Below are 25670 nucleotides of genomic sequence, written 5' to 3' on the forward strand. Positions count from 1 at the left end.
CAGATGAAAGCCCTTGGACTCCTGTGGACTAAAGTACATGACCTAGAAGTCATGTCTTTGTTGGTCAGACCACAGAATTGGAGATCATCAGGCCCTCCTAATTTACTAACATATACTAAATGTGACCCTGTTCTCAAAGTTCTGATCTTAACATCTACATAACCTTAACCTCTACCTAAATAGGCAGAAAGAGTCAAAAAAGGGGTTATGTTCCATTAAGAACTGAAGATATATCGGTGATATATTGTGAGTAGATATGATGATGCTTGATTAGGGAAGCTGTTGTGTTTAGGTTAGATTCTTAAAGTGAGAGGGAGGGGTGTGTGTGCTGCAGGCAAGAAGCGGGCTTGTGGTACCTCATGAAGGGAATAACTCAAACACTCTACTGCTAGGGCAAAGGTCTCTATCCTGAAGAGCTCCTAGAAGGATCAGGAAGACATATGAGAGAGAAATCTTAATGTTGTAAGTCTCAACTTTTATTTCAACTTCAGAATTGACTAAGTGGCTCATCTGTGTTGAGGATGAACTGAAATGAATTGCCAGGGAATGAATGTTGTTTGTAGATTTAATTGCTGCTGTAATGTGCTGCTGCTTGCCATGAACTTTAATTGTGGAGCCTGTGGCTTTGAACTTGAGTTCAAGTGAGGTGAAGGTTGCCGGTAACTTTGTGCTTATTCTGAAGGAGCCAATTACTTGGAGGGGAGAAGGGCATATAGTCTGCTACAAAGGGCAAAGTCTTTCTCTCCACTGAAAGGTTCATCTTGGGTCCTGTCCGCTATGAGAACTATCAATCACTATTTCAAAGAGCCCAGCAATGAAAGAAGGGTAGGTGACCTGTGCGCCAAGAAAAGGGTTACGTAAGTTTCATCTTAGCAGGGTGATGCTGAACATGCATTCTAAATTTCTGCCTAAGGTTGTGTCAGATTTCCACAATAATTAGTCAATCATCTTTCCCGAGGCCATGTACTAACAGAGGTGAGCAACCTCTGCATAACCTTAGTGGGCAGGAGAGCTGCTGCTTTCTGCATGGAGTTCGACAAAAGATCCTTGGAAGATCCACTTGGCATTTTCCTTCTTTTTGCCCCAACAAGCCTAGGGTTAATGTTTCTAAGAGAACTTTGTCTGCTAGGATAGCAGAGTGCATATCCTTCATCGTATGCCCAGGTAGGATTGGCCTTAGTAGGATATGTCTTGGGTGATGGTGTCTAATGATCTGAAGTCGGCGAAACAATGCGACAAGGCGATAGCTAAAGCCAGAAGAATGCTGGGCTGCATAGAGAGAGGAATATCGAGTAAGAAAAGGGAAGTGATTATTCCCTTGTACAGGTCCTTGGTGAGGCCTCACCTGGAGTACTGTGTTCAGTTCTGGAGACCGTACCTTCAAAAAGACAAAGACAAGATGGAGGCGGTACAGAGAAGGGCGACCAGGAAGGTGGAGGATCTTCATCAGATGACGTACGAGGAGAGATTGAAGAATCTAAATATGTACACCCTGGAGGAAAGGAGGAGCAGAGGTGATATGATACAGACTTTCAGATACTTGAAAGGTGTTAATGATCAAAAGACAACGACAAACCTTTTCCTAAGGAAAAAAATCAGCAGAACCAGGGGTCACGATTTGAAGCTCCAGGGAGGAAGATTCAGAACCAATGTCAGGAAGTATTTCTTCACGGAGAGGGTGGTGGATGCCTGGAATGCCCTTCCGGAGGATGTGGTGAAGACCAGAACTGTGAAGGACTTCAAAGGGGCGTGGGATAAACACTGTGGATCCATAAAGTCAAGAGGCTGCCAATGAAGAGTGGGTGACTCGCTAGAATGATGGCTACTGCCTGGAGTCAATACCCTTATTAAATAAACATACACAGGCTTGACTCCAACATCGCTCTAAGCTTCAACAGCAAGAGGAAATGTGGAAAAAAGGATTCACACTCACAAAGAGGGGAGTAGCTGGCTTGTTACGGCGGTTACTACCCCAAATCAAATAAGCCTGATACTTCACTTTCAATGCATATACAGCATGGCTCTCTGCTTCAACGGCATGGGAGAAGAAAAGAGGGTTCGCACTCACAAAGCGGGGAGTAGCTGGCTTGTTACGGCGGTTACTACCCCAAACCAAATGGGCCTGATACTTCACTTTCGATGCACATCCAGCATGGCTCTCTGCTTCAACGGCATGGGAGAAGACTTATACGTCACGCATATCCAGCATAGCTCCCTGCTTCAACGGCAGGGGAGAAGAAAAACAACCAATAAGGGCTAATAACATAGTCTGGGTAAAACAAATAAGCATGGGTGCAGCTTGCTTATTGCGGCGGCTACTACCCCAAACTAATCAAGCTAGATATTTCACTTGGATGCAGCTCCATCTCTGCTCTCTACATTAAAGGTGGGGATGGAAGGGAAATAGAACCAAGAGCTAAGAGAAACAGATAAGTATGAGAGAAAATATGTGTGAAGCTTGCTGGGCAGACTAGATGGGCCATTTGGTCTTCTTCTGCCGTCATTTCTATGTTTCTATGTCAAGGCTCAGACAAGCCGATGGAATACCAACACACTGAAAATGTGCATCCAAATTGGACGCACTTTTTTTTTTTTTAATGTGTGCACAATCACCTCCCCTGGGCGCTCGATGCAATAGGCAAACGAGTCGCTGCACTAAAAAGGACGTGGTAGGGATAAATTGCACGGCCCTAGCGTGTCCATGACATCGGGCACGCATCCATTTTCCTAACCTAACTGTCGAGACATTTTTTTTTACATTACTCCTTTTTTCACCACAATATTAAGTCAGAGGAATTATAGAAAAGCAGTATTTTTTGCTTTTCTGTAAACTTTTGGGGCTTTGCAAGGCTTAATTTTTGAGGGTAAAAATGTGCATGTCGGGCACACATTTATCTTTTACATAAGGGGGTAATAGCTAATAGCCTCATCAATATGCCTCTGTATCGCTCCACGATGAGACTGCACCTTGAATACTGTGTACAATTCTGGTTGCATCTCAAAAAAGATATAGTTGCGATGGATAAGGTACAGAGAAGGGCAACCAAAATGATAAAGGGGATGGAACAGCTTCCCTATGAGGAAAGGCTGAAGAGGTTAGGGCTGTTCAGCTTGGAGAAGAAACGGCTGAGGGGGGGATATGATAGAGGTCTTTAAGATCATGAGAGGTCTTGAACGAATAGATGTGACTCGGTTATTTACACTTTCGAATAATAGAAGGACTAGGGGGCACTCCATGAAGTTAGCAAGTAGCTCGTGTAAAACACATCAAAGAAAATTCTTTCTCACTCACTGCATAGTTAAGCTCTGGAATTCATTGCCAGAGGATGTGGTTACAGCAGTTAGTGTAACTGGGTTTAAAACAGGTTTGGATAAGTTCCTAGAGGTTAAATCCATAAACTGCTATTATGGAAATTAATAAGCAATAGTAGCTTGTGATCTGTTTGTGTTCTTGCCAGGTAGTGTGACTTGGACTGGCCACTGTTGGAAACAGGATGCTGGGCTTGATGGACCCTTGGTCTGACCCAGTATGGCATGTTCTTATTTACATGTGCTGAACGCTATTCACTACACGCTGGTTTGGACACACTAATCCTCTTATTGCATAAGGAGTTATGGATGCGCGTCCAACCGCGGGTTAAGCAGTACGCTAGCCTGAGCACTCGGTATTGCTTGGGCCTGATACTGTCAAAGCTATGGCTGTGCTGGTGGCCCATCTGAGGTCGATTTAAACTGAAAAGATTTGCAGAACGGCAACGTGCACTGCAGTTCCCAAATTTTCATCATTGCTGTTGTTTGGATGGAGGCTCGGACGGTCTATTTCTTCAGGATTTCTTTGAGAGCTAGAGCCTACTTCCAGCCTCCCTAGGTCCATTTTTATTGCTTTTATTGTTTTGGGTTGTCTTCCTGTTTTAAAAAATAAATAAATAAAAAGAAGAAAAAAGGGAGTTTAAACCCACTAAAAGCAGTTCCAGCCTGTTGAGTGGGTTGTTTTTTTCCCATTTTTTGTTGAAGATAATCCTTAGTGGGGGAATTCCATGTGTGTGACTTGGTGAATTACTGATCTTTAGGAAAAAAAAACCAGACCTTTATCTGTACCAGGTTTTCTCTGAGGACATCAGTTCATTAGTTACACGTGCGCTCCTTCCAGAGCTGAGCTCATTAGCTTAATTATAGTACTGAGGCCTGCTGCTTGGCTGTGGGAATGCTTGGGGTGAGGGGGTCTGCACATCTTCACCAGAAAGCTCTGGAAAAGTGCTCTGTGCTCAGGTCACCATCACCCCTCTGTGTGACAGGTGAACTGTATCCCGGAGATCACCCATTACTAATGAATGACTCCCTCGCTTCCCAGGGTGCTGTGCATGCTGCCTTGGCTGATCAGAGAGAGAAAGGCTTGGCCTGAAATTCAAACCCAGGTCCTTCTGCATGTTCCACCGAGCCAGCCCGAAAACTGAATTTGCTTTTACTTGTTAAAAAAAGAAATTATCTATCTATATATATATATATATATATATATATATATATATATCTCTATCTATCTATCTAGCAGCTGCCATTTTCAATGCAAAGCTTGGCAGCGATGGTGCATCAGTTTGTCCCTCTTCGCTTTGCCCAAGTTTCCAGATCTTGACCTCAGGCTGCCCTCTGCTTCCTTCTTGGCTCTCTAGCTTTTAAATATTAGACAAGGAACTGGACCCTAAATGAGACAAACAGCTCCCTCTGTAACAGTACCCAGCCTGCTCTGTACAGTCAAGTCATGGCCCAGCCCTTCTGGAATGAGATTCATCACCTGATGCCAGAACATGCTGTAAATGAATTATTATGCTCGGGGCAAAGTCAGTGTAGCATCACTGCACACACACACAAACGTGTGTGTGTGGGTAGCAGGGGGGCAGCCTTGTCTTGATATAAAAAGAAGCAAAGCCTCGATGAAATTTCTCTGGGCACGCTCCAAGATGTGAAAGACAAAAAATAAGCTACTTCTGTTTTCCCTTTTACAGGTTGGAACGAAGATAGAAAATAATAGCTTAAAAGCAGCAACATCCTCTGCTCACAATAGAATGAGCCATAGGGGATGGCTATGTTGGGACCTCTTACACGGACCACCCCTGTTATATCTGATCAGCCAAGAAAATGGCTAGTGTCTCTTTTCTTCTCTGCTAATTGGCAACATATCCTGGACACCAGGTCAGGTCCTGAGGGGAGAGGGGTGCAGGACAAGGGGCAGATGCATCAGAGGGAGGTCCTCTCATTAAGACGGTATATGTGAGTGGAGGCCAGCAGCACAGCAAGAGCTGCTGCTCATGGTGGACTGCTACACGCACTCCCCATGCACCCCACACCACTCTCTTTCCTTATGCAAAGTCGCAGTTACAGGGCAAGGGGTGGTCACACCACCCATCACACCCTAAGGCCATTGTTAGAAAACAGGATGCTGGGCTTGATGGACCCTTGGTCTGACCCAGTATGGCATGTTCTTATGTTCAATTAAGATTTTTCTTTACACTCTGAGATAGAAGAAGGGTAAAAGGGGTAGTTCCCTGACTGAAGAGCTGCTGGATTCCACTTGTTCTCCTTGGGGGGAGGGAACTGGCCACCATCAGCTACTCACCCCTGGTGGTGAAAAGCAGAGAGAGAAGGGTCCCCGACCCCCTGCTCATTCCACCCCACACCAGTAGGGTTAGCCCCACCAGGCTCACAACCTCCAGGGAGGGATACTAAACACCTTATCTTCCTTCTCTCTCTCTCTTTTCCCCCCCCAGACTGCAGGGATTGCACCTCTGCCATCTGCTGGAGACAGAGAAATACCGAGTGACTGTAGGTGGCACTCTGGGTTATATGCCAGTGAACCTCTGTCTCCATCTGCTGGAGTCTGGACTGATCCGGGTATGAACAGGAACATTGCATGTTCTCTTCCTACAGCTGCTTCCAATCCCATAAAGTAGAAGAAAGAAAAATTTTAAATGAAGCCAGTTCCCGGGTTTAAGCCACTTTTTTTTTTTTTTCCACCTAGAAATTAAAGTGTCAAGCAAACCTATTCTGGGCCAGCCCAGTCCCAGCAATGTTGCCATGAAAGAAAGCTGCCTTTCTGGTTCCTGCTCCTGTGGGCTAGCAAGAGGTAGGGAGAGTGTGGCAATAATGTTTGCATTTCCTGTAAGGGAAGGGGTACTAGGCTGTTGCACAATAGAAACATCCACCGGTTGAAGCAAGATCCCCAGCAATTGCCTTTTATTTCAGACATTTGCATTTTGGCTCATGAGCACCTGTAACCCTTACACAAGATGGCTTGCAGACTGCACACTCTGATACTACAGAGACTGTATGTTCCTTCGGAAACCAAAACCAAATTCACTCTTCGTTGCAAGTGGGCGGTTCTCCCAGGAGAGCCGCCTCCTACTTTGACAATGGTTCTTAGATTGTTGTGAACCCAGTTGGGTCTGGTGGTAGCACATTAACCCCACATACCGTAGAGGTTAATCGGTCTCTGCCAACACATCAAAAAGGGACTATCCTATCCTCACTTTACAGCTCAGATCCTACCCTTGAATCTTAGCCATAATCTGAAGCCAAACCGGGAGGTAACCCTACAGAACAGGGTTCAGAGCACATTGTTTGGCGTATCTGTACACTACTGCTTGCTGTTATGGTACTTCTTTTAGACTCACAGAAAGACAGAGATGGAAGAGATCTCTAGTAGTCAACAAATACAACTTCCATTGTCTTTAAACCATCGTTGATCCATGTTTAATATCTTCCTCAAGCAATGGAGATTCCACCATCACCCCCCTCAGTTAGTTGTTCTAATGGCTGATTTATCTAACAAACATTGAAACACCAGATGTCAAGCAGAACCATCCATTTTTGTACATATATATATATATTTTTATTATTTAAAAAAATATGGCATAACAAGAATAGCAACCATTGATCTACTTGTTTTGAAAAAAACATTTTCACAATAAAATAGCACAAGAAAAAAATATTATTCCCTACATATTTTTACCCACAAAGAAATGTGCCAACTAACCATTTTTGCTCTGGTTCTAGCAATTAAATCTCTCTTATTTTTCAGACATTGCATGGAGAGACGGGGCAAGCATCGAATGGTTGGGTGAATGGCAGTGTATGCATTGATTGGCTGGGTGAGTACCATGTGGGAAGGGCTGGAGTTTTCTTTTTTGGGAGGGGCAGAAGTGGGAGGTGCCGTTTTTCTTGGAGCAAAATTTAGTCAATGACAGAAGGTAATTTGTAAAATGCAGGAAGCGATATTACAATGGCACATGTTAAAAAAATAAAAATTAAAAAAAAAAAGTAGACAAGTGCTCAAGGCTGATGCAGTGGGCACTCAAGTGGCATTGACCTATGTCCCAATAAAGGTGGCACCCATCAGACTGGATTTCCATATATGTTTTGAAACTGCAGACAAGCCCACCCATGGGTCTCGGATGACCTGTTCGATGACCAATAACACCTTTAAAATACTGCGTAGAGGACTTATAAATGTTTTGAGATAGGTCTTTTGTCTTCCTGACAGTCATTACATTATGGTGAAACCTGTGCGACCCCGCTCTTGTTCTCAACGTGGCATACAATGTTGATTTTGTGACCTCATTAATGAGAAATCTGGCATTATTGCATTCCAAGAAAAAGGCATGCTTCTGCCACCCTTACGATCTGCTAGAGAACTTAACCTTTGTGCATTATCAACCTTCTTTCATGCATACATTATCAAATATGGCAAAAAATAAATAAATAGATAAACCCAGCCTTTCAATTCCTTGGACATGGGGCTTTGGATTTTCACAGGAAGAGAACAGAAAACTGATAACACAGGATTCCTCGATACAATCCCATAAGATTGCAAGTCTGCCCCTTGATTAGCGATATATATAGTCAGATTCAATTCGGATGATAATGTTATAGCAGAAGAACATGGAACGCTATTATCAATCTTCCCTTCGGAAAAGCTCAGAAACACTGCAATGCACTTCACTATATTCCATAGCATCAACATGAACAGGGTCAGTTAAGAAAACAACTCTCTCATACAGTAGTATAGTACAGTCCCTTCCTTTGTTTGTTTTTGAAGTTGTTGCTGCTTGTCACTTTGAAACGGCACCTCCTCCTAACCTAAAAAGTGACACATTTTATTCTTGTGCGTACGGTCAAAGGTGATGGCTAAGTGAGCCAAGCAGATCTTGATGTGCACAGCAACCTTGTCTAAGTGTGTTTCTAGTGGTCGGGCAGGTTTTGTTTAACCCTTCTGGCCCCTCACTCCCACCCCGATCAAGACAGGGCTGACTGGGTCCTGGTTTTGTCCTAGTACACACATGGACTTGGAGTTCCACTTTTTCTAAGATGCAGCCTTGCCATTCCTTGCATACAGTAAGAAACTCGGGACTAGATCAACCTGACCTGAAAAAAAACTATGGCACAGATGGTGGCTCTAAAACAAAATCTCTCTTTATGTTTTTGGCATCAATTGTAAAAGGATGTTGTGCCCTACTTTTTTTTTTTTTTTTAGGGATATTAGAATCAGGGAAGATTGTAAAACTCCCTGAAAATTAACAATTGGAACTGCTATACTGCTGTACCAGCCAAGGTTTTTTAGCTGTTGCTATATAGTTAGTCTATTAGAGTAGAAATGTAATTGCACAGTATTTCCTTGTTTAAGCAAAAGACTCTTCTACAAATCCAATCTTTTTCTGTTTCTACAGAGCTAGAGATGTTTCTATCACGGAGGAGAATTTTAATATCTTCCTTCATCAAGTCCTACAGATCCCAGAATGCATCTGGGCAAACTGGACAGGATCATCTTGGCCTGCTCTTTGTGACCTGGTGCTGGCTTGTAAACCAGCCTAGGAAACCTGACCCAGCAATTCCTAAGTTTCCTAACTCTATAAATATCATGGCTTGATTTGGGGAGAGGAGCAGGGAGTCCTGACCCCTCTCTCTCCGCCCTGCCTCGAGAGAAGCTCACTGAAATATTCAGTCCCCTATGCACCCTACACATTCTTGGCTTGTCACCCTGCGGCTGCCCACTTTGTAGGGGATGGGAGTGATGACAAATGGAAGTGGTTTAGCAGATCTCCCTAACCATGCACTGAAAGGAGAGGTCATCATGATGGCTCCAGCCAAGGAGAGAAATCCACTATTCTCACCAAACTGGCTCTCAGAAAAAGTGAATTCTCTTTCAAGACATACCCAGTTTTGATAGCATTACTTTGCAAGTACGAAAATAAAATAAAAAAACAAACAAAACTCAACATTTTAGCAAAATTGTTGATGTACCCAAAAGCCTACAGTATCAAAGCCAGAGACTAATGGTTACAATATGTTTCTGTGGCTGGAGCTGCCCTTAAACTGTGATCAGAACCTTTTGAGGATTTCTGCTTTCAGCAGCTTCTAGGTTTTCTTATGTAAGCCACGTCTTGCATGCCCTTAGCCCAAGCGGCATCTCTGCACATATACAACTTAAGCTACTTTAAAACAAAAAGTTATAGAAGTATTGATGGGTGGACGATGGGATGGAATTTTGTGTCTCCTCTGCTGAACAGAATAATAAAAACTGGCTCTTAAAGACCTGATGGGGTGGTTCTACATGTACATGAAATGCCACCTAGTATTTCCTTGACCATCTTCCAAACACCATCAGTCTGTATAACAAGCTGTTATAGTTTAGGTCTTTGGAGCAGTCCCACTCATGCCTTTTTCAACTACCTGAAGAGGTCCAATACCTTTGGCCAAACCCTGGTAGTAACACTCCTGGTCTCCAAATCCAGGCCCTGTATTGCTGACATAACCTTGCCAAAGTCTGACAGTCCCCCAAAGCATGGAGGAGCCTTAGCAAATTAGGCACTTGTCTCTTTAAGACAGAGATACAGTGCTTTTAGAATCTAAAGTCTGATCCACTTTTGACTGAGATTGGGAGGTACCAAATTGCCCTCTGCAGTTTTGCTCAGCACACAATCTCCTGCTGAATCTCCTGCAGGGCTGTGAACTGCTTCCGGACCACTTTTAGATCACTTTCTCGATTGTCCATGTTCTCCAGTTGCCGGCATGGGCAGTGCATGGTGTAGGACGCCATGAGGACCAGTTCTCCATCATCCTCTGATGTGCCCAGCTCATGCTCTGACTGGCTGAGGTCTGGTTCCTTGAGGGGCTCTGGAATTTCAGGGCAGGAGGAGAGCCAAGGATGCTTGAGACACTGTTCGGCTTTTGCCCTTTTCCTGGAGAAAGGAAGAAGAATTTTAGTGACACGCAAGTAAAATGTCCTGTAACTGCTCAGGTTATAGTAACATAGAAATGACAGCAGATAAAGACCAAATGGTCTATCCAGTCTGCCCAGCAAGTGGCTTTTGGTAGTAACTGCTGCTCATAAGAACATGCCATACTGGGTCAGACCAAGGGTTCATCAAGCCCAGCATCCTGTTTCCAACAGTGGCCAATCCAGGCCATAAGAACCTGGCAAGTTCCCAAAAACTAAGTCTATTCCAGGTTACTGATGCTAGTATTAGCAGTGGCTATTTTCTAAGTCAACCTAATTAATAGCAGGTAATGGACTTCTCCTCCAAGAACTTATCCAATCCTTTTTTTAAACCCAGCTACATTAACTGCATTAACCACATCCTCTGGCAACAAATTCCAGAGTTTAATTGTGCGTTGAGTGAAAGAACGTTCTCCAATTAGTTTTAAATATGCCACATGCTAACTTCATGGAGTGCCCCCTAGTCCTTCTATTATCCGAAAGAGTAAATAACAGATTCACATTTACCTGTTCTAGTCCGCTCATGATTTTAAAGACCTCTATCATATCCCCCCTCACCGTCTCTTCTCCAAGCTGAACAGCCCTAATCTCTTTAGTCTTTCCTCATAGGGGAGCTGTTCCATTCCCTTTATCATTTTGGTCGCCCTTCTCTGTACCTTCTCCATCACAACCATATCTTTTTTGAGATGTGGTGACCAGAATTGTACACAGTATTCAAGGTGTGGTCTCACCATGGAACAATACAGGTTACCCCATGAGTTCTATTAAGATTAGTAGCTGCCATTCTGTACAGGTTACTCCCATGCAGAAATGTTACACCTAAATTTAGCAGAGGTTACCACTTTTCTTCATTAGTAACATCAAGCCTTTAGGAATCCGCAACGTTTATCCCAGGTCAACTTTGACTTGCAGAACTGGAATGCCTCCATATGTACATTGTCATCAACCCAACTTGTTCCCATTGAGAATTTGGTACAGTCCAATTATAGACTTCCAATAGTATACAGAACAGACTTTATATATTACTCCACATATTCAGTAGGTTGTTTAGTGGACAAGTTATCCAGCTAAGATTAACTTGTCCCATATATTCACCAGGATAAACATCCGGCTAAATATACTTGCTTAAAGTTATACACTTTTTATTTAAAAAATGCAAGGGTAGATATTCAAAAGCCATTTAGACGGATAACTGAAAAGTTATCCGTCTAAATGGCTTAGCTGTGATATTGGGTGATTTCTCTGGCTAAGTTCTAGCCGGCTGACTCTGCTTATGCTGCTCATGTGGCCGTATAACTTTAGACTTAACTGGATATATTAAAAAATATATATACATATAGCTCGTTGTCAGGTTCCCTGGAAAAAAAAAAAAAATCGAGGCCTGTCCTCTGCCTCCGTCCCACCCCAGGTGCAAAGGCCCTACAGGGCTGAACTAGCCACCACTCCCCACAAAATGGCCCATTTAATGTAAAAAAAATAAATAAATTGATGCCAGGAGTCCCCCTCCCCACCTGACTTCCCCTTATCCCTCAAATTTAAATTTCGCGGCCTCCAGATTCCCCGCCCCATACCTTTATTTCAAGTTGCTTTCCAGGATTGCAGTAGCCTCCTACCGTGATCTGGGACCAGCGCTTCTGGTGACAGTCCTGCCATTGGAGGTACAGGACGGGGGGGGAGATCTGGAGGCCGGTGGGGGAGAGGGACTCCTGGCTTTTTTTTTTAAACATTAAATGGGTCGTTTAGAGGAGGTGGTGGCTAGTTCAGTCCTGTAGGGCCTTTGCAACTGGGGTGGGAGGGAGGCAGGGAACTTTTTGGAAATATCCGGTTAAGTCTAAAGTTATACGGTTAACCAAAGCTGAATAACTTTATACATCACCGGCGATATTCAAAAGAATATCCGGTTATATTGAAAGTTATCGGTCTGTGGTTAGTCGGATAACTTTAAGCAAGTATATTTAGCCGGATGTTTATCCCGGTGATAGCAGGGCCAGTGCAAGAGTTATTTGGTGCTCTGGGCGAACCTTTGGTCATTCACCTCCCTCCATCAGCTCCAGCACAGTGTTTCCTCCGACCAGTGGAAGTGGTTACAGCACTGCACCCCCCTCCCCCTTTCGAGTTATTGGCTCTGGCGGAATCTTTCCAGGCCTCTTGCCTGCTGGAAAATGTTGGCCATTCTAGGCGATTGTCTACTTTGCCCAACGGAAGCACCGACCCCGAGTATTCGATCTGTTTCATCACTACTGCCTCCTTCCCGGACCCTGCGGCAATACTACCTTGGATTCTTGATGAGCAGAGCCTTGATGAAGTCAATAGCCAAGTCTGTAATGCCCTCAAACACATCTTGGGAATACTGAATGTTCATCTGTGAAATATTCAGGAAGGTTTCCTGCTTGTTGTCTCCAAGAAAGGGGGATTCGCCTGTCAGCATGACGTAGGTCAAGACCCCGATGCTCCTGAAGGGAGCAGAAAGAGAAATGAGAACACTGATTCTGTGGTGTTAAGAAATCAGCACAACAAAAATTCACTGTGGCGATTATTAACAACTCTACACTCAGCAGTTGGAAAATTGCAGTTTTTTTTAAAGTTATTACTGAGTACCTAGGGGCTGCCCAGTAACAGCTTACTGCAGCTGATTGACCCACTGTGATTGTAGCCACCTTCAGCCTTGCAGAAGACACACACACTATTCAGTGGATTTTGTAAGGCTGAAGCATTTTGACTCAATCACAGCTGCAGGCAGATCCACCATGAATCATGTTATCCTGACATATCAGAACAGGAGAAGCAGGGACATACTTTTATGATTGAAATACTAAGTTAACAGCTGAAAAGCAGAGAGTAGATGAATTTTTTTTTTCAATCTTATCAATTGCAAATGAGAGCGTAGGGGGTTAGAGGTGGAACCCAGCCTCAACTGCGGCAGATTTCTGAACCAGACTGTTGGGACATCAGCTGGGTCATGGCTTTCCTTTTTTGGTCACAATTATGAAGGAATCCAATTGTTATCCTATGTTCCCCTTGGGCTTTCCTCACTGCATGCTCTGATCGCTGGCAGCCCTGGTTCATATTTTTTTTTTTTCTGCTAACAATGGAATGTTAAGAATTCCAGGATGGTTTGTCCATGGGATAAAAACATGCCAATGTTCCTCTGTGATTCTACATCAAACGATTATAGCATGCAAGGCAGGAAAGTTTGGGGAAAAATAGTAAAAGCCTTTTTTTTTTTTGCGCCTGACAATTTCCTTCTGCCCCTTTGAGCTGGACGTTTAATCGGAACCAGAGCTGGAATCCGGTGCCAGACTGGCTAAGTGTGCCTCTAGGACAGGGGAGTGGAGTTTGAGATTCGTGACTGTCAAACGTGCGTACAGTTCAAATTCTGGCTCCGTACCCTTGGGAAAGTGCAAATGCCTGGCGACACGTGGAACCCTCTGCACTTGTCCCATTGCTTTCCTGAATGCAGGATACGGTTTTTGCTGCATTCACCTCCATTGGAAACCTATACAATGCATCTGCCACTATATCTGTAACCTTATAGGCAATGCTACTGTATAAAATTTATCGCAATTAGCTGATCGGTAAGCTACAAATAATGACTTACCACATATCTGTCGCTGTACTGATCGGTTCGTAGTTCAGTATTTCAGGAGCTGAGAGAGAGGAAAGTTTATGATAATTAAATCAAGTGAAGTTTTGCAAGTGGAAGGTTAAGTACAAAATAAAGGTACCGGATCCCACTGAATCACTCCAGTTCTTGGTTTTAGGGTACAATGGAAGGGTAAGGAAAAGAGGTGAGGACAGCAGGGGCAGGGGATGGTAAAATGCAGGGATATTTCTGGGGGCAGAGCTATTGACCAACTCCAGTCCATGAGCGACATGCTCTGAGTTTAGAGATTTATACAGCTGATGGATTACAGGTGCTTAGAGAAGGAAGCAGAACGCAAATCCGGTACTGGTTAAGCTGGCAGCGTGGTGGGAACTGAGGAATCCCTCACTTGTTCTGCTGGAATGGGGACCATCACTTAGGGCTACCACCTGGTTCCATTTATTTGCCCCGAGCAGATTCATCCAGTCTTGATTTTGCTCCACTGTATGCAGGGAGAGGCAATCCTGTTTGCTTTAGGGAGTTCAGTTATGTTATGGGGCAAGACCAGGACTGGATCAGCCCAGGTTGGTGGGGAGGGGGGAGGAATAGAGCCAGTTGGTTACATGTCCACCACTGACCATCACATGTCTGTCTGCGAGTCAGAGCTCCTCTCTCCTCTATGTCCCACTTCTTATACCAACTCCTTCTGTGAAATAAATAAATGTGCCTCATGTTGGCTGGTGCTAATCCAATCATACATCATGATAATCCACTAAGACAGAAAGTAGTTTTTATAGCTTTTAATGGGGTCTTTCTGACACGGAAAGGGATCCCAAGGGAAAAAGGCTCAACTGCTTATGTACAGCATCTCACTCTTAGGCTGGTCGAATGAACGCTATCACACCCTAAGAAGAATCAAGTGCCTGCCTTCCTGCGTGGCTGAGACGGCTATCCCGCCAATATCCTGCACTACTGCAGAGGAGCAGGCCGAGCAGAACCGCAAAGCAAGCGAAGCTCTCACTCACCCACATACTCGGGGGTGCCCAGTATTTCTCTGACCTCCTTCACAGCGTCCATGCGCCTGGACAGGCCAAAGTCCACAATCCGGATGTCCCCCAGGGGATTGCTGTTGGTCAAGAGGATGTTCTGAGGCTGAAAGACAAAAAAGCGTAGATCCCGGGAAATGAGCATTTTGTCCAGGTTTCAGAAAACTAACATTATTGTACAGTTCTAGCAACTGAAAGGGGAAAAGCCTGCGCCCGTGATGGCTTCTAGAGAACAGAAATATTTTTAAGCACAAAAAAAGGAACAGCTACTCACAATCTATGAAAAGGCTCATGGATGGTGACCCAGGCTTGGTCAGTCAGAGCAGGAAATCAATTCAATCACAATTTAAATAATTTTTAATGATCTTATTTCCCCCTTGCATGGGCTTCTAGTGCAGCTATGAAAAAGCTAGGGACAGATGTATCAAGCACAGTCTCTATAAACACTAAATGTGAATATATTTAATGTAAGCAAAATATGCAAATTAACCTAAATTATGCAAATTCTCTCATGTATATTTCTTATGGATAGCTTAAAAAGCAGATGGGGAGAGGAAAGTTGGGTTCTTAAGGATTGCATTTGGGAACCATCTGGCCCAGAAGAAGCCTTTTAAAAGAAGGGGCAGGGAGAGGGAGAGATTTCAAGTTACAATTATAGAGCTGGTAACTCTAGTCATCTCGAGTTCCTCTCAGATGGAAACAACCTATCGTTTCTGCATGTGCCACAGTAGAGAAGGAGCAGGCCATGGAAAAGAAGAAATGCGGAATACATTGTTGAGGTGCTGAATTGGCACCCGTACCTTTAGGTCTAGGTGGACGACATTGTTCCTATGTAAGTAAGCAACCCCACTCAGGATTTGCTTGATCAGTCGAACAACATCCTTCTCGGTGAAAGCTTCACTGTGGTCGGCCAAACACTGGTTGAAGATTTCGCCTCCTGCAGCGCTGTGAGGGGAAAAAAACAAACACAAAACAGGAATCAGGTTACCATAAGCAGACAAGTAAAATTTTTTTTTTTTTTTTTTTTTTTTAAATTGTGGCCTACAAGTTCTCTCTGGTTTCTTTGGGCTTGCAGCTGACTCAGAACCAGCCTCCACTGTGATCTGGGGTCATGAGCCTTCATTTGGAGCTACGTGGCTATTTATTGCCCTATTCATTACCCTTTCCCACCTTCTTTTTTTTTTTTTTTTTATTTAAAGTTTTTAAGCAGCTCAACATGTTATACATTAAACCATTCCAACCAATAGCGTGACTGATTATACATGTGGAATAACAGCAAACAGCAAAGTATGAACATGATAAATATCCATGCACCCACATAACATAAATGTGGCTAACTCATAGTGTAGTCTCTTAATAGTTATTTAAACTATATGACTCCCTATCCCCCTCCCATCTCAGATTCCCCCCCCCCCCCCATAGGACAGTGAAGCTACTCTCGGTTTTAGATACATGGTTGGGGCAAACAGAGGACTAGTCTCTGCTCCCTTCATTTACATACACTGGTACCCTGTAGCCATGTGGTTGGCTAGTCTCTGCTCCCTTCATTTACATACACTGGTAACCTGTAGCCATGGGCGGTCACACGGGGCCATGTGGTTGGCTAGTCTCTGCTCCCTTCATTTTGCCCTTAAACACAGAATAGCGGTTTCTTGGAAGGCTTTGATCTTCTCTGTCAGACCCCTTGAGGAGGTGGGGAATGGGAAGAAGGATTTATTTGTGAGCTCTGAAACCTCATTACTAACGCTATGAATTGGGACTTGCAGAGGAGCAGAGCGTGGCTGGTGTGATAAAACCCCTGGCTAATTCTGATCCCGGGTGAAAAGAAAGCCATACCCCAGAGATGTGCTGTGTTTTCTAATGAATGCCAAAAATGCAACAAAATGAAGCCATTTTCGTTTTGTTCTGAAAATGTTCAGGGTTTTTTTTTTTTGTGTGTTCATGGAATTATTAAAAAATGGTCAGCCCTGGCCGGGTCTAGCCTACGTCGCAGGCAGCTTTCTCCCCCTGTTGAAAAAGGTGCCAGGGCTGAGACACTTTCCCCTTACCAGATCCTGGTGGCAAAAGGGAAGGAGTAATGCTCAGTTACTTCCACCCAGATCCCAAGAGTTTAAAAATGGCACCGTCTGCCACCAGTGTGGCTGGCGCTATTGTGATGTAAGTGAGAGCTTCCTGGCCCCGACATTTAAAACAGGGGAGGGACTCAAGCCTGGCCTTGGAGCAGTTTTTTTGGCCCAGGAAAGCCCAACCAGGGCTGCCGGAGGCCCCCTTTTTTGGGGGGGGGGGGTTTCCTTGTTTAAGGTTTTCTCAGGTTTTGCAAACAAAGTAAAAAACACTAACAAACTAAATGAAAATGAGGAAAGCAAAGGACTCCAAAATGAAAAAAAAAAACAAAAAAAAACTTTGCATCTGCACATCCCTCTGTCCTAGAATATTTCAGAAAATCCCACTCAAAGCTGCAGTGCACACCCGGTATCTGTTAGAGAGTTTACTATTGCAAATCCTTCTGCAATCATCTTTAAGGCATTCTCTTGCAGTTGTCTCGTGCCAGCGCAAAGACTGGAAATGCTAATCCCCTTTTACGATGCAAAGAATTCGACTTCTAACAACCAGAGGCAGGAAACAAAAGGTTCCCCACTGGGAACAGAAAGTCACATCTCTCGTTTTCTTCTAGATCCCAAAGCTTTGGCAACCAAAGTATCAGTGGGGACTCCATTGACTGCATTCACCAGTGTTTGTAACCTTTCTGGACACCACCGAACCAAGACTGCCAGCGTTTCAGGTGCCACCTTCCCTCTGTGCCCCATCTCCCACAGCAACTCCAGGGATTTCAGTGGACCCGGACTCACAGGGTCTCACTAAGTGGGGACTGGCATTGTAAACAAAATACTTCGATTTTTTTTTTTTTTTTCAAAGCTTGATCTTGTGTGGACTCCCCTGAAAGAAGCAGAGTTACCTTGGTCCTAGGGAAAGTTGAAGAAAAACACCAGCTCAGAACTTGATGCTACTTTCCCTAAAATAAGGTGCCACTTTTCCCCCAATTTAGTAAAAGCAGAGTTTAAAAAATAAAATAAGGGCATTTTTGGTTACTACCGTAGGTAAATAGAATTACAGGGCAAATAGGAGAAGAAAGCCTAATATTTTATCATCATCAGTCCTGCCAAAAAGATTTTGATTAATCTGGAAGCATTTACTTTTTATCTGATTTGGGTTTATAAACCTTAAAAGCATCTGACATTGTTCAGAAGGGTTACACAGTTACCTTCTCTTTGCCCAAGCCAATATTACTAAATATTTTGGCTGGACTGTGATATTTTTCCCTGCTGATATTTATTTATTTTAAAGAGAAATGTGGTGTTTTGCTCTCTCTCTTGACAAGGTTGCTGGATATAACCTGTAGCTCCAGCAACTGCCTTGTTTGTACAAAGCCGGGAACGGTATAAAACACCTTGGCCTCAAAACAGATCCTTTGTTGCCGTTTTCACGGCTTCACCGTGGAAGACCTAAATATTTAGGAGGAGGAGCATAGAATAGGATGGAATGTTCCGCTGGATTCCAAGCACTTTGATTGGCTGGAAGAGTGCCCACTCATTCCCCCTAGGAATGTTGAAGGGTTCTGCTCGGGTCTGCATGGCGCCAGAGGAGAAGTTAACTTCAGACTGAGTCTCTCATCAGCTTCTAGTGTAATAAACCTTTTCCTAGTATATTAATTGTTAAGAGAGTTCCTACTGCAGCCAGAGAAAGCTCTCTGGGATGTGGCCCCTCTGTGCCAGCTAAGCTTGCCACCTTACCCCAAGGTCAACCAGACAGACAGATCCAGTCCTGGGTTTGCTCCGTTGCATGTGTGATTTTGTAGTGCTGCCTTTTCTTAGGAAGAATAAGTGGGAAGATCCGAACTACAAGTCTGTGCATGGAATGGGGCAAAACGAGAAGAGAAACCTCCAAAGACCCTTCCTCCCCACCCATCACAAACAATACGACTGACACAGTGTTATGTTTGGGCAGCACCGCACCCTATAGTGGACCCTGTGGGAAAATATTGGGAGTTTATTATGCTTCTCTGTGTAAATATACAGAAGCAAGAAATTATTGAGTGGCCCCAGGACTATGCAATTAAGTCTCAAGAGCCTTAGCACTGAACTCTTCCCCCCTCCCCTCTCCAAACCAAATCTAAAATATGTAGGGTCTCAGCCAGAACCCTCACTCCTTCCCCTCCACTACCGAGCCTGGGGAAGGAATCGGAGGAACTCCCCCAGCCCCAAAATGGGGGAAGCTCTCCTTTAATGCCTCCACCAGTGGGACAAGAAGGCCAAGGGCTGCAGGAATTGAACTTCAAAACGGAACAAAGCAAACAGTGAAAGACAGTTTTTAACTGGAAAATCTGTAATGCCATTTGAGAAAATAATAACAAACCTTGTGCCTTTCTCCTCACTGTTTCTGCACAGCAAGTTCAACAAACAGAAACTTGGGCAGGCGCAGGCAATAACTGAGCCAGAGAGGACGGCCTTTTCACCTGGCGTGGCATGGGAGTGGGGGGGGGGGGGGGGGGGGGGAAGATTGCCAGATCGACTTAAAATGGGAAGAAACATCTTTAGCAGAAAAGTCAGCGGTCGGAACATGATTTAAAAATCAGAGACCCAGAGAAGAGCAGGTCACCAGAACCTCGAGGACACTCAGGAGAAACAAGTCTCATTTTTACATACATAACATAGCAAACTAGTCGACTGTGGTAGAGAAGGACAAATTGGCCCATCCACTCCACCAAAGTCGTCCTCTTAACTGACTCTCTGCCACTTTGGGTAGATGGGCACATCAATTGCCAAACACCCGTTCCTCCCCCCAGCACAACCTTGTTCCAACCACTGCCAAGCCATCCCTGGTCGTCTTCCTTTTTGGTTCTTACAAATCCCAGACTTAATCCAGCAGCCAGGCATCCACTCACATCTCACTTCCCCCTCATTTATTTACTGATGCAGGTTAGACATTTTTAAAATAAAAATGTTTCCGACATCCAAGGCGGGGAACAATATTTCAAACATAAATAAAAGTAAACAAGAACAAAAAAAATTAAACAGATATATACAGTAAAACAATCATAACCATACCTAAACGGAAAGATGTCTTCTCTGAAGGATGTTTGGCCATAATGTTCTCAGGAAGCTGATGGAAAAGCCTGTTGGAATAAGATCCTTTTTGAAGCTCTGTGTATCAGTGAAGAGCCAAATTGGGTCTGGAAGATCATTCCAGTGGAAGGGGGGCCTGCAATTAAGAAGGCTCTTTCACGTGTCTCCAGCAGCCCAGTGAGACAAGGAGTCAGTACTTCCAGGAGCCCACGTTGTGCAGGCCTCAATGTGCGTGTTGGTTTATAGACCCTCAATAGAGAACTAGGCCATGGAGAGGTAGCCTCGCTCTGCAGTTTGTGTATTAACATAATGACCTTGTATTTTAATTTTCCATTGCACTACCAACCAGTGCAACGAATAAAGTACCTGCGAATGGATTTGCTGGTCAGGATCCAAGCTACTGAATTTTGTACTACTATCTGTGAAGCACGTAGAGTGCTTTCAGGAAGACCAAGAAAAACGGAGTTACAGTAGTCCATGGGAGTAAGAATTAGGGCCTGAAGTACAGTGCAGAAATCATGAAAACTGAGATAAGGTTTTAGGCACCTTCAGATAAGCAACTTGAAAAAGACTCTTAACCAGAGAGCTAATATGTGTGGTCACATAGAAAGGTTAGAATCAAGTAAAAAGGCTGAGGTTATGGTCTGGGACATTGGCTTGATGGTACGGCCTTCAACGATAAATAAAAATGGCACATCAGAAAGTCGGACTTTGCTAAGCGGCATTACTTCAATTTCTTCTACACTGAGTGTTAACTTGTTTGCAAATCTTGTTTGACGTATGTGAGACGCGTGATTATGAAGTTAAATATAGACGACTAGGATGATTTCACAGGCATTAAACACTGCATATCATTTGTATATATTCTGTAGGATAAACCAAGAGTACCAAGTAGTCTACAAATATTAAATAGGGTGGCCGAAAGAGCTGAACCCTGAGGAACTTATTTAGAAAATTTGTTAAATCGCAATCCAGGTTTTAAGGTAAAATCTTTCAAAGCGATATATACATTATCAATGAAAAACTTAAAATCAGGGGCCTTTTTAAAATCAGAAACATTAAAGTGTTGGCAGCTGTTGTGCTTCAGCACCACCAAGGCTAGCCTGACTTCTAGAGCTGGCAACCTCAGAAAAAAGCCTTTCTAAGCTCAGATTCCATATCCTGTAGGTAGTATAGTGACTCACTTCCAAAGGAGAATTCAATGCAGGCCCAGTGTCACCGGGCATGCACACCGTGCATTTGCATGGGGTGGCACACCTGGGAGGGTGGCGGCAGCAGGAGAGGCCACGGGGGGGGGGGGGGGGGGGGGGGGGGGTCCAGTGGAGCTCAGCTTGCCGGGGCCAAAAATGAAGACAGACCACGGCAGTTTCTGCTTTTAGCTGTGTGCATGCGCACAGCTTTCCGGCGCCCACTTCCCCACTTTGCAGAAAGGCCAGTGGTGGGGCCAAAGAAAGAGTAGCCCGCAGGGCCACTGTAATGCTCATCCCACCACAGCCCGAAGTGAAGAAGACCGAGGGGAGACACGGTGGAGCCCATCCCACTGTGGCCTGGAAAAAGGAAGCCACATGTGTGAGAACCTGTGTGCGTGTCTGTGTGTCAGAGCTTGTGTTCATGTGTATTGGTCTTTGTCTGTGAGAGCTTTGTGTGCGGCGGAGCCAGGCCCGGTGCAACCGGCTGTGCACACCGTGCATTTGCACAGGATGGCATACCTGGGGGGGGGGGGGGGCAGCGGCAGCAGGAGAGAGGCTGCGGGGGCGCCAGCAGAGCTCAACTCACTGGCGGCAGCAAGAGAGGTTGTGGGGCCACTGGCGGAGCTCAACCTGCCGGTGGCCAAACATGAAGGCAGGCCATGGCAGTTTCCACTTTTAGCTGTGCACAGCTTTCCGGCTCCTGCCCGCCCCTCCCCCCCTTCGCTTAAAAGCCGGCAGCGGGGCTAAAGAAAGAGTAGCCCGCGGGGCCATGGTGGAGCTCATCCCACCACGGTCAGAAGTGAAGAGGACGGAGAGAGCTGTGGTGGAGCCCATACCACCGTGGCTTGGAGAAAGGCAGTCACGCATGTGTGTGTTAGAGCTTGAGTTCATGGGTCTGTGTCTATGTGAGACTGTGTGTGTATGTGTGTTTGTGTCTATGTGAGAGCTTGAGTGTATATGTATGTATCGTGTGTGTGGGAGCCTGTGTGCAAGTGGGTGCCTGTCAGAGCATATGTATCACCTATAGGTTCTCACAGGCATAAGAACATAAGAGGGAAAGAGAGCAAATGTGTGAGAGAGCATAGGCATATATATAAGAGATGGAGTGTGTGAGAGAGTGAATGAGTGTGTATGTAAAGATAAAGATAAAGTTTGTCTGGCCCTACCTCCCCAATCCACGACAATCTCAAGGTGACTGGAAATCTAAAGATCCCAGGTATGGAGAGCATGAGATTGTTAAATACTTATTCATTTTAATTGTTGGGTGTAATTTGATGTTTCTGCTGTTTTGAGATTTTTTTGGGGGGGAAACAAAATATATTTGAATTATTGTATTTTTTTTTTATTCATCAGATGTTTTGAAATATTTCATTGATGTTTGGGAAATGTTGGATACTCATTCATTAACTGGTTTGAAATATTTATTCTTTTTATGACTGATTTTACTATTATGATTGATGTTTTATATTTCTTGATTTTATTATTTAATGTTTTATGAAGAATGGTACTGTTTGTTTTTACATTGTTGCTCTACTTCTAGAGGCGGGCTTGTTGTGGGTTCCAGTTTAGTTGTTCTTTGCACATTTCTATTTATACTTTCTGATCTCTTTATTCTGCATTTGGTCAGGGTCTGTACGTGTTCTCCATGTGTGACTGAGGTGAGGTATTCTGCTACGATATAATGTTTCTGTAATGATCTATAGCAGTCTGATTTGTTCTGTTTTCCTAATAGGAAGTATAATGGTGTTCTAGGGCCTGATGTAATATGTGCAGTGTTACCTTTTCATAGATAAGGTTGTTACTGTTTGAGTGCTGGCAGTTAGGGTTGTTTTAGTATGGGAGGTTACCATTACTATATTGTAATGGTAATTCTGTTTATTCATGGCTTTCTGAGGGCCAAGCCCACACCCAACATACATAAACAATGTCATTCCAAAGGAGTTCCAAGTGTCTTTTTTTCAGGATTTTCTGGTTGGCACCACAGCAATACATGTAAATATAACATGCATGTTGTGATACTTTGCCTCAGAAGAATGTTCTTTTTTTCATGTAAAATCTGTTATAAATGCATAATTGAATTGTTTGTATGTGTAAGGGTTTGCTTAGAGTACCTAATACCCTTCCCTTGACCATGGGTTCCGTTTGGGGGGAGGGGGGGGGGGGGAGTGTCAGTTTTTAAAAATATAGATTGCTGGAGGGAGCTGGGCACGGGACAAAGACTGAATGATGCGGCTGCCCTGTGTGAACAGTAATTGTTCGCACAGGGCAGCTAAAAAGCTAGCACCAACCCTGATTAAATGTCATTAGTCAAATGGCTGAGACAGCCCAGTGCCTGACTCAGAGGTGAAAGGCTGCAAAAGGAGTTTTATGATTTAAAATGAGCACTGGTGCCAGGTATTCAAGAAAAGCTTTACTGGCTCACAGCCAAAGAATGTGCAAAGGACTTCCCTGCTCAATATAAAAGGGTCTGTGTTCTCTTAATAGCAACATGGCAGAAAGAACAGCTGGCCCATCCACTATGTCCAGTTATTCCTGTCCACACTGTAAAGATACAACCCAGCTGCCAGCCCCAGAGCACAAAAACCTGTAGGATCTCTTTGCTTGTACAGGACAATTATTGTCATTTGTAGTCCACAGAGGATTCCCAGTTAGTTCATACTCCCTCTCCATCCCCTCTCTTCCCATGTCTATCCACAAAGTTTCATAATAATCTAAAATAGTTACCAATATGTGCGTGGCTGTTGCCCAAACATCTGGTTTCCTAGGTCCCTTGTTTAGCCTGCCAGATAGATCAAGCTATCAGGTCAATCCAGTAACGAGCGGTAGGAAGAGCTGCATTAGTGCGTATTCAACCACCACAGACTTGTGAGCGACAAGGCCTGGAGGTTGGGATGCAGCAGCCTGCCCTGATCTTGCATGATGAGATCTGGGGAAGTCCCCAGACTGATCGGTTTTCAGATGGACAACTCCTACAGGAGTGGAAACCAGACCTGTCTTGGCCAATGAGGGGCTATGAGGATCATAGTCCCTTTGTCCTCACAAAGCTTCAAGCAAGAGAATCTTTGTTACTAAAGGAATCGGATGATACACATACAGAAGACCCTTGCCCCAATGACAGACAAGGGCATCCGAGGCTGGTTTGCCATCTGTCTTGGACAGGGAGCAGAACCAAGGTACCTTCCTGTTGCAGGGGGACACAAACAGATCTATGACTGGGCTCCCCCCCAGAGGCAGAATATTCAATTTTCTACCCCCTAGTCCAGGGACCACGCGTGAGCTCTGAAGGCTTGACTCAGCCTGTCTGATGTTCTCAGACTCAGCCAGGTACATGGCTCTGAGCACCATCCGTGGGACAGGATCCATGACCAGATCTGGACCACTTCCTGACACAGGAGGCATGAACCCATGACATGAGGCAGGGGCTGTGCAGAATTATGAAGGGGCACTTTTTGCCACTTCAAAATTCTGCCGCCTGAAACAGCCGCCTCGTTATAGAACTGCCCCTGCTCACTCCCCCTAATGGTCAGCGCCATAGGCCCAGGCCTAGTGGTTCCTCCAGCCCTGTTGACTCCTCCTCAAATTTCAATGCCAAAACTGATTGGGAGTTAAAATTAGTGGCCAGATCTTCTTCAGACCCATGAGGGGGATCGAAAACTGGCACGAGGACTGGTGGAGACAATCATGGACCTCCAGCACCAATTGAGAATGGCTCTCCTTGCCGTAGGGTTGCTTTAGGGGCATCAAGGCAAAAGCCAGTACATCCTTGCATCCAGCATCAAGTATCGATGGGGACCGGTGTCAGTGCTTCTTAGGCTTCTCTTGAAGCTCGGCCCGGTCTTTCCCTGGTGCCGAGGTTGAAAACAACAAACTCTGTATCCTTGGCCCAGAGGAGATAGACAAAGTTCGGTCTCCAGCACCCGTATCCACCAGTGGCATCGATGGAACCGATGGTCCTGCCAATGTTGATGGCATGGTGTCCATCGGTAAGGCTCCAAAGTCCTTTGATGCCAGTGTCTTGGACATCCTCAACCCAAAGACCTGATCCATCTTTTCATGTCAAAGCAGACATCCCTTTGGGGTCATTTGGGCGCAAAGGTGGCAACCCTGGATGTCATGCAATGTCGCCAGGCAGAGGATGCACACCTCATAAGGATCAGTGAAAGACATTGTCCTTGGGCACTAGGAGCATTGGCGAAAACCAGATGTGGCCATGAAGGGATGAAACAAAAAGGCCACAAAGTTGAAAGCGATGGCAGCGGCCTCCAAGGCACCGCCACCATGGGAGGAATAGACCATGAAAGGAAACTTTACTCGAAACGTCGAAAACCCTGACTAGGACACTATGGGAAGGCACCAAGAGAAACCAGACGACGGATTGAAGAAAAAAAACCCCACGAAAAACACAGAGAGCAAAAACATTTTCCACAAGGCTAATCAGAACGCGAGGCTTACAGCTTCGCG

General features: G+C 44.7%; 1 protein-coding gene across 1 annotated transcript in view; it reads right to left on the reverse strand.

The window, feature by feature from the left end:
- Positions 1-8440: 8440 nt before the first annotated feature.
- LOC115074010 (serine/threonine-protein kinase 17A-like) overlaps positions 8441-25670 on the reverse strand; it is a 70220-nt gene continuing 52990 nt past the window's right edge. Inside the window, exons 3-7 of the mRNA XM_029573076.1 lie at positions 15697-15841; positions 14876-15002; positions 13866-13914; positions 12541-12720; positions 8441-10229 (exon numbers count right to left, since the gene is read on the reverse strand). Of these exons, the coding sequence (XP_029428936.1) occupies positions 9959-10229; positions 12541-12720; positions 13866-13914; positions 14876-15002; positions 15697-15841 (772 nt within the window). The 3' untranslated portion in view covers positions 8441-9958. The remainder of the gene's footprint in view (positions 10230-12540; positions 12721-13865; positions 13915-14875; positions 15003-15696; positions 15842-25670) is intronic.

The sequence above is a fragment of the Rhinatrema bivittatum genome, chromosome 12 (assembly GCF_901001135.1).
Source record: "Rhinatrema bivittatum chromosome 12, aRhiBiv1.1, whole genome shotgun sequence".
NCBI lineage: Eukaryota > Metazoa > Chordata > Amphibia > Gymnophiona > Rhinatrematidae > Rhinatrema > Rhinatrema bivittatum.